The 14,549-nt window shown below is 37.8% G+C and overlaps 1 protein-coding gene across 1 annotated transcript; it reads left to right on the top strand.

Annotated features, from left to right (window-relative positions):
* Window positions 1-2,488: 2,488 nt before the first annotated feature.
* On the top strand, window positions 2,489-9,447 carry LOC132041905 (uncharacterized). The gene is made up of 3 exons (XM_059432583.1): window positions 2,489-2,639; window positions 3,965-4,169; window positions 9,177-9,447. The coding sequence occupies exons 1-3, from the start codon at window positions 2,490-2,492 to the stop codon at window positions 9,233-9,235; spliced, it is 414 nt and encodes a 137-aa protein (XP_059288566.1). The 5' UTR covers window position 2,489; the 3' UTR covers window positions 9,236-9,447.
* The last annotated feature ends 5,102 nt before the right edge of the window (window positions 9,448-14,549 follow it).

Below are 14,549 nucleotides of genomic sequence, written 5' to 3'. Positions count from 1 at the left end.
CCAGTGCATCTCATGTTGCAGTTGCAGTTTATTACGTCTTAACTCTTGTGCGTATATTTGGCGTTACTGGGGAATTTACATGGTTTCGCGCAAAAAGAGAAGTCTAGAAATTTGGTATAAGACCCTAGATAGCTGGCATAACATACTTTTCTCTGTATTCTATGTTTGGGTGTGCCAACTTTGTTTTGGTAACAGTTTTATTGCACCATTTAAGGGAGACCTTTCTCTTTAATTTTGGTATGCTCAAAGCAGCTTTTACCTTTTCCCTATACTGCCGTTTGTTATCTTTTGACCCTTTCAAGGAATAGCGGATATCTCAATGGGGATTGTGGCCCATGGAAATTGGTGAAGCTGATCGCTTTTGATCTCTATGTTCAAATCTTAAAGTGGTGCTATTTAATTAGTGGGATATTAATATACTCCCTCCGGATCAAAAAAAGTGTCCAATAAATCTTTTTTTCTTGGATCAAAAAAATAATTTACTTAGCAAATCAAGAAAGAATTAATCTTATTTTTTTATATTTGCCCCTATTAAGTGTTATATGATCAAATCTCAATGCTTATTTAATTAGGGCAGTTTAGTCAAATTACCTATTTTTGTCTAGGAGTTAGTATTTTCTTAAGAGGTGCAAATAGCTAAGAGCCCGTTTGGATTGGCTTATAAGTTGCTTATAAGCCGTTTTTAGGTTTTTTGAGTGTTTGGCTGGCCAGCTTAAAGCCATTTTGTGCTTAAAATAAGCTCAAAAAAATAATTGAGCCTGTTTGGCTTAGCTTATTTAAAGCATCTTATAAGCTGAAAACAACTTATAAGCAAAAAAAAAAAAAAGGTTGGGCTACCCAACTTTTTTTTTTTTTTTTTGGCTTATAAGCGTCGCTTTTTTTAAGCCCATCCAAACAGGCTCTAAGTGGACTCTCTTTTGATCCGGGGGGAGTATTTAGCCAACCAGGAAAAAATTACTTAAGCTCTCTAAAGATCGCCCTGATGTTTACAAGTAACTTGCGACCAACTTAATGGAAATACTGAAATACATACCAAACGTCAAATTTGAAGAGTTTGGCCAGGCCAAACTTTCCCCTTTCGTTGCACCTGAGAAGGTGTGCACATGCAACAGCCTGATAGCATCTAATGTGCACCAAAATTGTTGGACCACAAAAAAAGCAGCAGGGACTACAATAGACATGTATCTTTGAGCCGGAAAGAGATCAGTTTAACCTTTGTAGCTGTACTTTGTATTTGGACTTTAGAGCATTAAGTGGCATGATGGACTTCCACTATTCTCTGTGTTTTTGCTACAATTTAGTAAGCTATTAGTAATTTTTGAAAAGGATCCAGTTTGATTAAACCTTAAAATGGCTCAAAGATGCGTATTCTTGTAACATCGTTAACCTTTTATAGTTGACGGGTTAGTGACATAGAAATGTACACTTGCTAGGTACATTCATAGTCCTAAGCTCTATCACACGGATTCTTGGTTTGTTTCAATTGTACATGTGGCATAAATATAAGTCTCTATACGAATTTTTAGGGTACATAAAACGTAACAACAAATTTCATGTCACGCATTGGATATGCATTTGTGCCTACATAGCCCTAGTCGCCTTAAATTGGAGAACCTCTTCTAGATGACGTGATTATTGGTTAATGGTAGAAATGTCACCCGGTAGCCACTTTTAGGAGCATCATTTAATTTTATCCATCACTTGCAAACTATTTACTGGTATTTAGTCATAACTTAAAAAAGCGAGCACATATTGCTTCTTGTTCCTTCCTCAAATTTCAGGACAACATGTCCTGAAATTAAGTTTTTCACTTCAAAACTTCAAGTTTCAGAAGAAGCAAGAAGAAGATAAGCAGGTGCTGTCCTTTTTTTAAGTACTCCCTCCGTCTCAATTTAAGCGTCCTGCTTTCTTTGTTGGTATGTCTCAAAAAAATATTTCTTTTTATATTTAGTAAGTTGACAATTCAAACATCATACATGACAAGTTTATAATCATAAGATTCAAATAACTTTTTGCTACTTTACACATTTTTAATTTAAGTCCACAATATTTAAAAGTCTCTTTTTATTTCTTAAATTTGGTATCGAATCAAGCTAAGACACGTAAATTTGGACGGAGGAAGTACTAGCTAAACTTTTTAAATTAAAATTTTCGCTTTAAACTTAATGATGCCCCAAAAAATGACTATACGTGTTCCCCATTGGTTTAGACTTTAGATGAGCCCAAAAGAGAACAAAGAAGAAAAAAGGACGAAAGAATTATATTTTGACCATAACATAATTATTTTTCTTTGGGCAACGACATCGTTGTGTATGCACAAACTTTGCCGCCAAAACCAATCTTTCCAGCGCCCACCTCAAGACATAAAAGCAGGAAAAACCCTTGCGCCCAAATCTTAAGATTATTATACAGTGATCTCAAAGAGAGACCAAGAATCTCTAGCAAATTCGATCATCGTATAATTGGTTGATAGGAGAGTGGGAATATAAATGCAGATACAGGTAAAATGCAGTTGCGGAGAGGGGAAATGCCCAGAATGGGCTGTTCTAGAGCTTCAAGGTGTTGTTGAAGCTCAACCCTCCTTCAAAGATAAACTCCAAAATCTCCAAATTGGCACTCTTTGTCGCCCCACTTCCCAGGTGTCTTTTTTTCCATCCTTTCACACTCCTCTTTTTTTGCTTATATATGTACTCCCTCCGTCCCAATTTAAGTGTCCCCAATCAAAAAAAAAAAAAAAATCGATTTGGATTTTAGTTTTTCTTATGACACAAGATTGTTCTGACTAGGCACAAAGTTTAAAGAATAAAAAGAGACTTTTGAATCTTGTGATCCTAACTTAAAATGAGTGGAATGTACTATAATATCTTTTGAATCTTGTGGTTTTAAACTTGTCATTGTTATGCATGATGTTTGAATTGTCAACTTATTAAGTGCCTGTTTGGCCATGAAAATTGTGAAAGTTGAGAAAAAAGTAGTTTTTTTTTTCCTTTCAAAGTGGAAATGGTATTTGGAAATTGGAGTTGTATTTGGTCATGATACAAATTGGAGTTGTTTTTGAATTTTTGAGTGAAAAATATGCATGACCAAAAAGAAAAGTAAGACAGTTAAATTGGACAGAGGGAGTAGAATTTATCCGTGCACAAGTGGATCCGCCGGTACTGGGTAGAAGAGAGTGAGTGTGATGTAAACAAACCTTTCTTTTCATTTTCAGAAAAAGAAAGTGGTCTATTTTCTCTTTGGGTGCGAAACAATATTTTCTGTTAGAGTCTTTTTAATTAGAAAATCTATTTCCTGAATCATTTTCAAGGTTTTATTGATAGAAAAGATGTAGTATGAAGCTATGTTGCTCGGACTCTTCAGAAATGCCTACGGGTGCTTGTCGGATACTCCAAGTAGTGCATTTTTGGAGAATCCAACATGGGTGTGGCAGTATTTTTGGAGAGTCCGAGCAACATAGGTATGAAGTATAAGGATGGTATTTTGACCATATTTGTTTGTTAAAGGTTGATGACAGTGTTGATGAAATAAATGATATGGAGTAAGTGTTGGGATATCTGTATAATTGAGGAGGTCATTTTTCCCTTTTAGTGGAAACTATTTTCCTTGGAGAAAACATTTTGACAATTCAAGTTAATCAGACCACTTTTAAAATGTTTTCCTTGAGAAAAAAACTTCCATTTTCCACCAGACAAACACAAGAGTTTATACGACAACAACATACCCAGTGTAATCCTACAAGTGGGGTCTGAGGAGGGTAGGATGTACACAAACCTTATACACAAGAGTTTATGTTACCCAAAATTCTCAGATTTACTCTTCTTCCTTTTTTCGTGGTTTTTTTTTTTTTTTTTTTTCCTTTTTGCTGTATTCCACTCATGCGGCTTAAAATTTATATTCTTGTTGCTAGAAGGATATCATTTTAGGAATCTCAAGTTTTCCATTTTGTTGGCTGCTATTTCATTAGGAAACTTATACATTTACGGTTGGATATCATGAGTTGACTGGAACCAAGGTGCCCCTGAAAAAGCCCATGTTAGTATTGAAGAAAATCAAATTTGCCATTGAAGAAGAGAAGGGTGATGTCAATTCATCAAGGGTGGAATTGGACGTTATTGGAGTAATTCGTCAACGGATTCTTTTTAAAACCAGACCCAAGGCGCTCATATCAAGTAAGCCATCATTTTTCTGTTTTTTCAGTCTTCTTGGTAAATCCAGAATGAACTTGTCGAACTTAAACTATAGAGTATATGAAAATGAAATACATGAAATATTGCGTCGCACTTACTTCTTAAGAGAAAACACTCTCTTAAAAGAATCAAACTATAGCACAAACCTTTATATAAAAAAGAAAAACTTAATACAAGATAATTTAAATTAACCCTCCTAAATCCTTTTATGTAAACTCACATCTTAAGTGATTTTACTTCCAGAATCAAGATAAGGATGCCAAAAATATAAAGGTGACCACTAATCTTATGAAAGATAAGGATGATAACTGATCCATTTAAAGATAAGGTATTTCTATGAAGTAAGAGATTTTATATAAAAGGCATCAAGAGGATGCGGTGAGCACAAAAAGATTGGGGGGGGGGGGGGAGTCAACTGTCATACATGATAGAGCTAAGCTAGAGCTAAAAAGCTGACACAATCCAAAAACTATTTTTTCCTAATCTACATGGGCTAATTATATAACCATAAGAGACATCTAGACTTAAGTGTGTAGGAGGGATTTGATATCCCACGAAAACATCTGCGATTACTTCCTGTCTAGACACACTAAAAAAAAGTACAGTTAGGGATCATCTGCCAGGCTTTCCTGATGGAGTTATCAACTTTCGTGACATGAATTCATAGGCTTCTTTGATGCTTTGTGGCATAACCTACTTCAGACAAAATAGAGAGGAATATGCACCAAATGTCTGTTACAATTGGGCAGTGTAGCAAGAGATGATTACTGGTTTCTGACTGTTGTAGGTACATGAAACATCTGTTGGCAATCTGAATACTTGTACTGTTGAGGTTGTCCTCGGTCAAACATGCTTCATATAGGGCTATCCATCTGAAGCAGATGATCTTTGTAGGGAGCGTTGTTTTCCAAATATACTTCCAAGGCCATCTATCAATAATAAGAGTGACAAGCTGTTGAATCATCATATGACAAGTTATTGAGTCATTGTGTGGTAAGCTGTTGCATCAGCAAGTGACAAGCTCCTATGTCATTACCAAAGCAGAATGACGACTAAGGCATCAACTACCTTATTCTGTACACCAAATTTATGCTTGAGAAGGAACATGAAGGCTTGATGAAACTCACTCCAAACTAAAGATAATGTAGCTTGTCATTTGAGATGGAACACCAAATTATGTTCGGAGTTGAGATGCTTGAGGGCTAATGCAACAACTTATCACTTGCTGATGCAGCAACGTATCATACGATGATGCAGTAGCTTGTCGTATGATGATTCAACAGCTTGCCATCCTTATCTTTAGATGAATTAATTGTCATCCTTGTCTTTTGTGGGGTTGTCTCACTGTGATTCTTGAAGTAAAACTACTTAAGATGTGAACCTATATAAAGGCATTAGGATCCTTAATGTAAATCATCTTGTATTGAATTATAAACCTTCTATATAAAGCTTTATGCTTTAGTTTGCTTCTCTTAACCTTGACATTTGAAGCATTCAACCTTGACAATACGGCTACCACTAGATTCTTTGTTAGAAGACTTTTTGAGGGGTTATGAGTTTAGAAGGTTACGGTTGGTCCTAAGGATTGACCCTAGATGATTCTGGTAGTAGATCCATAATCAAAAAAGTGTTTTTGATTGTTCCATAAGAAATAAAACAAGATATAGTAGAGCTAGGACAATTATTGTATGAGGTATTGCTAGATGCAGCGGCGCATAGATCGATATGAACATCATGAGTTGTCCCCTAATAGAACCAGTTGTTGCTGATACTCTCTTCTCTGTTCTTTCTCGGTCATTAAAAAATGAAAAAACAGAACAGTGGTAACAACAACAGATGTTGGGTCATCGCTAATAACCATTAGTTTTTTTTGTGCTATTTCTGTTGAGGAAAATGTCTTCTCCTTCATATGGACTTGAGATGTGGCCTTTGTAATAACTAAAAACTTTTTTGCCTTTTCTCTGTCTACAGTAAATATTAACAGTCAAAACTATACAGAACTTATTTGTACAGCAGGGGGGGGGGGGGGGGTTGGGGGGTTTATAAAATGAACAGGAATGGTGGGTTTAGTGAAAGAAATTTATTTTTCCCTTTTTGGACTCAAAAGGAACTGGGGAGGAAAGGAAATATTGGACTCCCTTTTCCTTATAAAAATAAAAATAAAATTGGACTCCCTTTTATTCTCATTTAACTAACAAACCGGCCCTAGAGAAAACTATATTTTGTTGTATCTTATTCATTTTCTTCCTGCTTGCAAGCCAAACAAAATAAAATCCTCCTTTTATTGTTTCCAAAGGATGTGTAGGATTGATCCATCAAATTTCCGGTTTTCTGATGCTCTTGCAAGCTATGTTTCTGACATAAATTTACAAGGTTTCCTCTTTTTTTTTTCTTGGAAACAGGAAAGTACTCCCCTGCCCAAATCCCCCCTCCACAGGGGCCACCGGTAGCTTTTCTCACTTCCCAGTTGGTGACTTGAACCCCTCAACCTCATGGTTGGAGGTGCATGGCTCTTTCTTTAAATGTTAGTTGACTAATCATCTGGTTAGATTAAATGATAACCACATTGGTGTTTCACACCGATTACTCATTACATCCTTAATCTATTCAAAAGCAAAGCATGCCATTCTTCTCTTGAGGTCGCTCAGTGATCATGTTGTTTGTCCCACTACTTTGCAAATGATAACCACATTGGTGTTTCACGTGAGGTAAATGTTAATTCTATTTCAAAAGATTTTGAGTGATGTCTAGTTCTATATTCTTATAGATATTATGGCATTAGTTTGCATCATCTAGTGCAGTTGATTGCATGAAAATGTAAGTTCAACCTTCCTCTGTCTGTGGGATGAACTGTTATTTGCAGGCATAATAATTAGAAGTTTTAGTTTACTGATCTCCCTCCCCCAAAAAAAAAAAAAAATTAGCAGTTTTAACTAATGAAAAATAGTTTTAGAATAGTTTTAAAAAAAAAAAAAAAAATTAGCAGTTTTACTAATGGCACAATAACTTCTTTTAGAATAGTTTTGAAAAAGGGTCTTTAACTGTTAGAAATTATTTAAATATAAGTAACAAAAAAAAGTCTTAGATGAAAAATAGAGGAGTTAAGAAAATAGAACTCATTTTTTCACTTTCGTCTTAATAGGCAGTATCCTCTCCATCTTGTGAAGTTTGCGCCATCAAGACTTGACAAAACCTTGGTTCATTATAACTCTTTATCTGGGCTAGTGGTTTTCATTAACATCATGCTTCTCCAACCAGTTTGCATAATCTCCAAACTTGGCTTTGTTGATTCCCTATCCAGACAAACCCTTGCTCACGTCCAATCCTATTAGAGTTAACACGGGAACAGAAACAGGAGATGGATGACTATCCCTCTGTGCATTGCGTGTACTATATGGATTGAAACAAACAGGATATGTTTTGAGGATAAATAGGAGATGGTCTCTGTTGGTAAGTATAGGTGCATGCAGAATTTTCACTTCTGGATGAAAGGGAAGCTAGTTTTGAATTTGCATGATACGCTGGACTTTTTAGAATCCCTGAATATCTAATGTAAAACAAGTCCTGCCTTTTGTATTTGCTGCAGTACTATCTTGGTATCGTTTCTTAGTAAAACTTTGACTTATTAGAAAAAAAGAAAAGAAACCCCAAATGTCAAGTTATCAACAAAGGCTTGTAAAACACTTTCTGGCAGAGGTTTTTGCTCTCCTTTGTTCTGAACGACAGGCCAACCCCTGATATGGATCGTCCAGAAAAGATCTCAGACAACCTAAGGTGGAGGTCCTGCAAGGTGGTTCTATGAGTCGGCAAGCAGACCCTAGTTACTTCCAGGGATTGCATTAATGTTGCCTGGGGTGGAGGCTTGTATTGGGGTGGTTTCGTTTTGGATCAGAGATGAAACAGGCAATTGATCTTTGTTATCCTATTACTTCAAGATATTGTTTCCCATTCTAGTCACCATCTTTCGTTGGGGTAGGAATAGATGAAAAATATAGCTTTTAGATTGTAGGAAAAATATGAATGTAAAACACTAGATAAAGGCTTGAAACACGTTTAAAACGCTTTTCTATAAGCGATGTTTTCTCCTTCCCTTTCACGAAACTGCTATAGGATTGAAGTGGATATGACAAGCCTTTTTAATTTCTAACTATTTGTGGATATGACAAGCCTTTTTAATTTCTAACTATGTAAATAGTAGAGAAATTGGTCAGGAAAGCACAAAATAGCAACTTAATATTTCTACACTTAAAAGATCAAGTTGCTATTTCATGCTTTTTTAACAAGAATTTCTGAACTATTTGCTTAGTGGAGAAAGGCAAAAGACTTGTCATATATACTAAAGGTAGTCGCATTCTATCGCATAGCAATCTCGCGAAGTAAAGGGAACAAATATCGCTTTTAGATAAGCTTTTCCAACATGTTTCAAGCCTTAATCTTTTGTGGTGTTCCTGCATATTTTTCCGACATTAATTCCTATCATGGCTCTCTTGACGTGCACCCTTTGGCTTTTTTGAGAGAGCTCAAGCAATCAGTGCATTGTGGATACATTACCACCCTGTACTTTCATGACTTAGCCTCACTTAGGTGGGAAGTCGCAAAACTACCACCTTAGGTTTGGGAAAATACTACTCCATCTCTTATTCCATAAATTGCATCATAGCATAACCTCTATCCTGTACTCTCTCCCTTTTCATTGTAGATTGTAATGTTGACAAGAGACATATACTGAGAATTGCCTACATTTTTTCTTTACATGTCTTTTCCTTGAATAAATATAGAATAAACTCGCGTCCAACAAGAAAAGAAAAGAACGTTCACCTATCAGTTTTTCATATATGTTAGTCATGTGGCCACCATTTATGTTGTTACTAATATTTGTAGCATATATTCATTTATTTGCTGCTAGCTATTGCATCTTTGATGAAAGATCTGATCATGGCTTTGTTTTCCCTTTTTCACTATCTAACTCTCCTTTTTGCGTGTACCCAGAGCCTCAACCTACTGGGAAGGAAAAAGTCAGCGCGGCAGTGTCCTCTATGTCCAATTGAATCGTATCGTGCATGTAATTTTGTCAAGCTCCAAGGTAGAGGCGTTGATTGTTCTGTTCTTCTAGGTGAAGGGTCGAATGCTAGTGTTGCAAAATAACTCCATTGTATATCACCCTCTAATTTCCTTGATCGGCTGAAATACTGTGTGACCTGGAACTTTTACAGTGCAAGTAATTTGATATAAAGACTAATGTCATCCTTAGATTATAATATTCTGTTTAAGATGACATCAGGGGTCGCGGACTTGCAGCTCTTAGTATTGTAGCTAAGCAAAAGTTCTCTCTTAAGGCCAAAAGTTCAGTGGATAGTATGTTTTGGAACTTATCGTCCATGTGGGCTAACAAAAATATCAATGCCACTGAATGCCACTGCATCGATCACTTTCCTCCTGTATTTTCACAGATGATACAGTTGGTACAAGAAAAAAGTAGTTCGTTTAACATATTTAGTCTCAATTAATTAACATAAGTGAATGGGTACGGATACGGATGCGTGATTCAACAAAAAATAATTCAAAATTCTAAAAATAGAGTTATAAAACCTAATTTATGAGATATTATGTGAAAAAACTTGAGGAGAAAATATTGATCAAGAGGAGAATCTCGAATGGAGATAAAAGGAAAAGGAGTGACATGGAAATTTCTATATACAAGTTATTCGATTTTCTTCAATTTCACCATAGCTTTTGTTTTGATTACATAAATCATTGAATCTGTCCGAAATTTCTCCTTCGATTTTGATCAAAGTACCCAAAATCGGTTGACCAAATTGAGTACGGATCAAACAGCCACACCCATGTCGTGTCGACATGGGTGCGACACCGAAAGTGAAGAGTCCGAGCAACATAGGCGTCCATTCTTTTCACTACACTTTTAGGAACTGGAAAAATAGACATCATATAAGTTGGCAAAGCATGTAACACACTATTTATTAAAGTCAATTTATCCCCCCAAAGGGTCTCACGAGGCCGCCGTGGTGGGCACCGAGGGGATTGGTGGTGGAATGGAGAAGTCCAAGGGAAGGTAGAAGCAAAGAAGCAGGCATATATGAAGCTGGTAGATAGCAAGGATGATGAAGAGAAGCGGACGAATAGGGAAAAGTATAAGATGGCGAAAAAGGAGGCGAAGTTGGCAGTTTCGGCAGCTAAAACGGCAGCCTTTGAACGCCTTTATGCAGAACTAGAGGACAGAGGTGGGGATAAGAAGCTATTTAAGCTCGCCAAGGCGAGAGAGGAAGGCACGCGACTTGGATCAAGTGAAGTGCATCAAGGACGAGGATGGCCAAGTGTTGGTACAGAAAGCCCGCATTAGACAGAGATGGCAGTCATACTTTCATGAACTCTTGAACGAAGGAGCGGACAGAGACATTGCGTTGGGAGACTTAGAGCACTCTGATAGGCGTCGCGACTTTGGTTATTGTAGGAGTATAAAGGTTGAGGAGGTTAAGGGGAGCCGTTCGTAGGATGCGCGGGGAAGAGCGACGGACCCGATGAGATTCCCCGGAGAATTTTGGAAGAATGCGGGGGTGGGCTTGGAGTGGCGACTAGATTGTTTAATGTCATTTTCAAGACGGCGAAGATGGGAAGAATGGAGATGTAGTACAATGATTCCCGTGTGTACAAGAACAAAGGAGACATTCAAAATGCAACAACTATAGAGGTATCAAGCTGCTAAGTCACACTATGAAAGTGTGGGAAAGGGTGGTGGAAATGAGGGTGAGGAGAGGTGTGTCTATTTCAGAGAACCAGTTTGGTTTCATGCCGGGACGTTGGACTACAGAAGCCATTCATATTGTAAGGAGATTGGTGGAGCAGTATAGGGAGCGGAAGAGGGACTTGCACATGGTATTCATTGACCTAGAAAAGGCCTACGACAAGGTGCCAAGAGAGGTCACATGGAGATGCTTGGAGGCTAAAGGTGTACTGTGGTGTACATTGGAGCGATAAAGGACATGTATGATGGAGCCAAGACCAGGGTAAGGACGGTAGGAGGAGACTCGGAGCACTTCCCTGTTCTGATGGGGTTGCATTAGGGATTAGCTCTTAGCCGTTTCTATTCGCCTTGGTGATGGATGAATTGACGCGACAAATACAAGGCGAGGTGCCTTGGTGTATGTTGTTCGCAGATGACATAGTCCTGATTGACGAGACTCGCAACGAAGTTAACGATAAGCTGGAGGGCTGGAGACAGACGTTGGAGTCTAAAGGATTTAAATTGAGTAGGACCAAGACAGAATACTTGGAGTGCAGGTTCAGTGGCGTACCGCGTGAGGGGGATGAGGAAGTGAGGCTTGGTACCCAGGTCATTCAGAAGAAAGGAAGTTTCAAGTACCTTGGGTCTATTATACAGGAAGATGGGGATATCGACGACGATGTTTCACATCGTATTGGTGCAGGGTGGATGAAATGGAGACTCGCCTCAGTCTTTGTGTGATAAGAAAGTGCCTCCAAAACTTAAAGGCAAGTTCTACAAAGTGGTGGTTAGACCAACTTTATTGTACGGAGCGGAGTGTTGGCCAGTCAAGAAATGCCATATTCAGAAGAAGAAAGTCGCAGAAATGCAAATCTTTGCGGTGGATGTGTGGACACACTAGGAGAGATAGAATTAGGAATGAAGATATCCGAGACAAGGTGGGAGAGGCATCGGTGGAGGACAAGATGCGGGAAGCGAGGCTGAGATGGTTTGGGCATATGAAGAGGAGAGACAGAGATGCTGCAGTGCGGAGGTGTGAGAGGTTGGCTATGGATGGTTTCAGGCGAGGTAAAGGGAGGCCGAAGAAGTATTGGGGAGAGGTGATTAGACAGGATATGGCACAGTTTCAGCTCACCGAGGACATGACCTTAGATAGGAGGTTGTGGAGGACTCAGATTAGGATAGAAGGCTAGGTGGCTTACCCTTTCACCATAGTAGTTGCGGTTTCGCTCATTTGTTTATTACCTTTGGTTTATGCATCCGATTCTTTGCTTATATTTGTTGGGCCGTTGTACTTTGATTATTTTATTTATCTATAGTAGTTAACGCTCCTTTATTCCATTGTTCTACCATGACTTTCTCGCTTTTGGTATTCGTGTTATCTTATTGTTTTCGATATGCTTGGCCCTATCCGACCTTTTGTCTTGTGTCCCTCTTATCTTCCTCTCTTCTCCTCTCTGGAGGGTCTTTCGGAAACAGCCGCCCTACCTTTCAAGGTGGGGGTTAGGTCTCGTCTACACTCTACCCCTCCCCGGACCCCATGGTGGGATTATCTTTGGGCTTGTTGTTGTTGTTGTTGTTGTAATCTATCCCCCCCCCCAAAGAGAGGTATTGACTCTTCCAATTCACCAGCTTCTTTTCACATTTTTCCAAGACACTATTCCATAACTCCTTGGACTTGCTTTTTGCCCCCAGTGGCATACCCATGTATATTGTGGGAAGCTCACCAACTTTTCCTCCAAGTATTCCTGCCAACATATTTATATTTGTTACCTCATTAACAGGATATAAGAAACTCTTATTCCAATTGATGTTTAACCCAGAAATAGCCTCGAACAAAATGAATATTACCCTCAGAATTTTCAATTGTTCAATATCCGCATCACAGAATATCAGAGTGTCATCTGCGTACTGTAGATGATATATTTCCAAATTATCACCAGACCTGGTAAAACGTTGAAGCCCTTTATCCAGCTGTTTGTTTGAGCAGTCTTCAGCATATCATTAAGACCTTCCATGGCAATGATAAACAAAAAAGGGGACAGAGGGTCACCCTTATCTCGGGTCTCTCTGAGAAGAAAAGAAACCTGCTGGTGAACCATTAACCAAGATAGAAAATTTAACTGAACTTATGCAAAATTTGATCCATCTAGAACCAAAGCCCATCTGCCTCAGAATTTCAAGCAGAAAATTCCAGTTTAAACGGTCATAAGCCTTCTGAATATCTAACTTGCAAAGTATTCCTGGATTACCACTTTTTAGTCTTGAATCCACACACTCATTGGCAATTAAAATAGCATCCATGATCTGTCTTCCTCTTATAAAGGCCATTTCCCACCATTTTCCTTGCTTCCCCTTCTATTCACCATCTCTTATTGAGTATGTATAGATGAAAAATATAGCTTTTAGGTTGTTGGAAAAATATGAATGAAGAGCACAAAAGATTAAGGCATAAAACACGTTTAAAACGCTTTTCTGTCAGTGCTATTTGGTCTCTTTCGTGAAATTGCTATAGATTTGTAAATAGCTTTAGTGGGTATGACAAGCCATTTTAATTTCTAACTACGCAAATAGTGAAGAAATTCTTGGTCAAGAAAGCAAGAAATAACAACTTGATATTTCTAGGCTTAAAAGATCAAGTTGCTATTTCATGCATGTCTTCCTAACAAGAATTTCTCCACTATTTGCTTAGTGTAGAGAGTCAAAAGACTTGTCATATGCAGGCACAATGTGTTAGATAATTTCAGCAAGAGCAGAGAAACAGAAAGTAGCAGAATTGCAGAAAGCTCTCACAAAGTCAAAATACCACCATATGAAGAATAATAGTAGAATGTAAGACATACATACCTTTATTGTACATCACGAATGTACACTGCAAAAAGGAAATCAAAACTCCTGAAATTCAAGAATTTGATGAATACCTAAATTTGGCTCGAATAGCAAAGAGACTAAAGATTAACATCATTCATCAGGGACGCAAAAAGCCTCCTTTAAGTTATCCAGAGAGACGTGTCCATTAATCAATGATGTATATGTGGATCTGTTAGGGTGAATACCCCCTTTCAACCTTTTCACTGTAAAGTATATTAGCTTCCAGCATTTTATCAAACACACATAAACCATTCAGTTAGGTATAGTACGTTATCACACTGAGTACAGGCCTTGATCTCCCATTCAATTAAATAAGTCTAAAGCTTTATCAATATTCTCCTCTCCAATAAATCCATGAAGCAGAGTATTTTGCAAAATCAACTAAGAAAGTATACCTTTGGAATGCTTCTTATGCTTTTCTACTATCTGTTGCAATTTTGCTAGAAAAACCAAACAAATGCCAACAAATGACCAAAGAACGAGAATGATATAGACAAGATGCACAATTAGACATACAAGAAACTAAGAGCCTGTTTGGATGGGCTTATAACTTATGGCTTTTGGCTTATTTGAGCTTAAAAATAAGTCCTTAAAAATACTTTTTTATCTTACCCGAACACTACAAAAGCGCTTAAAAGCACTTATAATAAGCCAATCCAAACATGCTCTAAACACGCAGAGAAAAAGCAAAATAGAAAACTGACACCCAACAGGAAGCAACAGAGCAATATAGCATTTCACCCTAACACAAA

Source organism: Lycium ferocissimum, unplaced genomic scaffold, assembly GCF_029784015.1.
Source record: "Lycium ferocissimum isolate CSIRO_LF1 unplaced genomic scaffold, AGI_CSIRO_Lferr_CH_V1 ctg122, whole genome shotgun sequence".
Taxonomy (NCBI): domain Eukaryota; kingdom Viridiplantae; phylum Streptophyta; class Magnoliopsida; order Solanales; family Solanaceae; genus Lycium; species Lycium ferocissimum.
This window is presented reverse-complemented; position numbering and strand designations above follow the sequence as displayed.

What these genes read in the sequence shown, in the direction of transcription:
- LOC132041905 (XM_059432583.1), top strand. Translation starts at nt 2,490, where the DNA reads ATGCAGATACAGGTAAAATGCAGTTGCGGAGAGGGGAAATGCCCAGAA. An exon ending in TTTGTCGCCCCACTTCCCAG is followed by an intron (nt 2,640 to 3,964) that starts GTGTCTTTTTTT and finishes CTATTTCATTAG; the next exon opens with GAAACTTATACATTTACGGT. An exon ending in ACCCAAGGCGCTCATATCAA is followed by an intron (nt 4,170 to 9,176) that starts GTAAGCCATCAT and finishes GCGTGTACCCAG; the next exon opens with AGCCTCAACCTACTGGGAAG.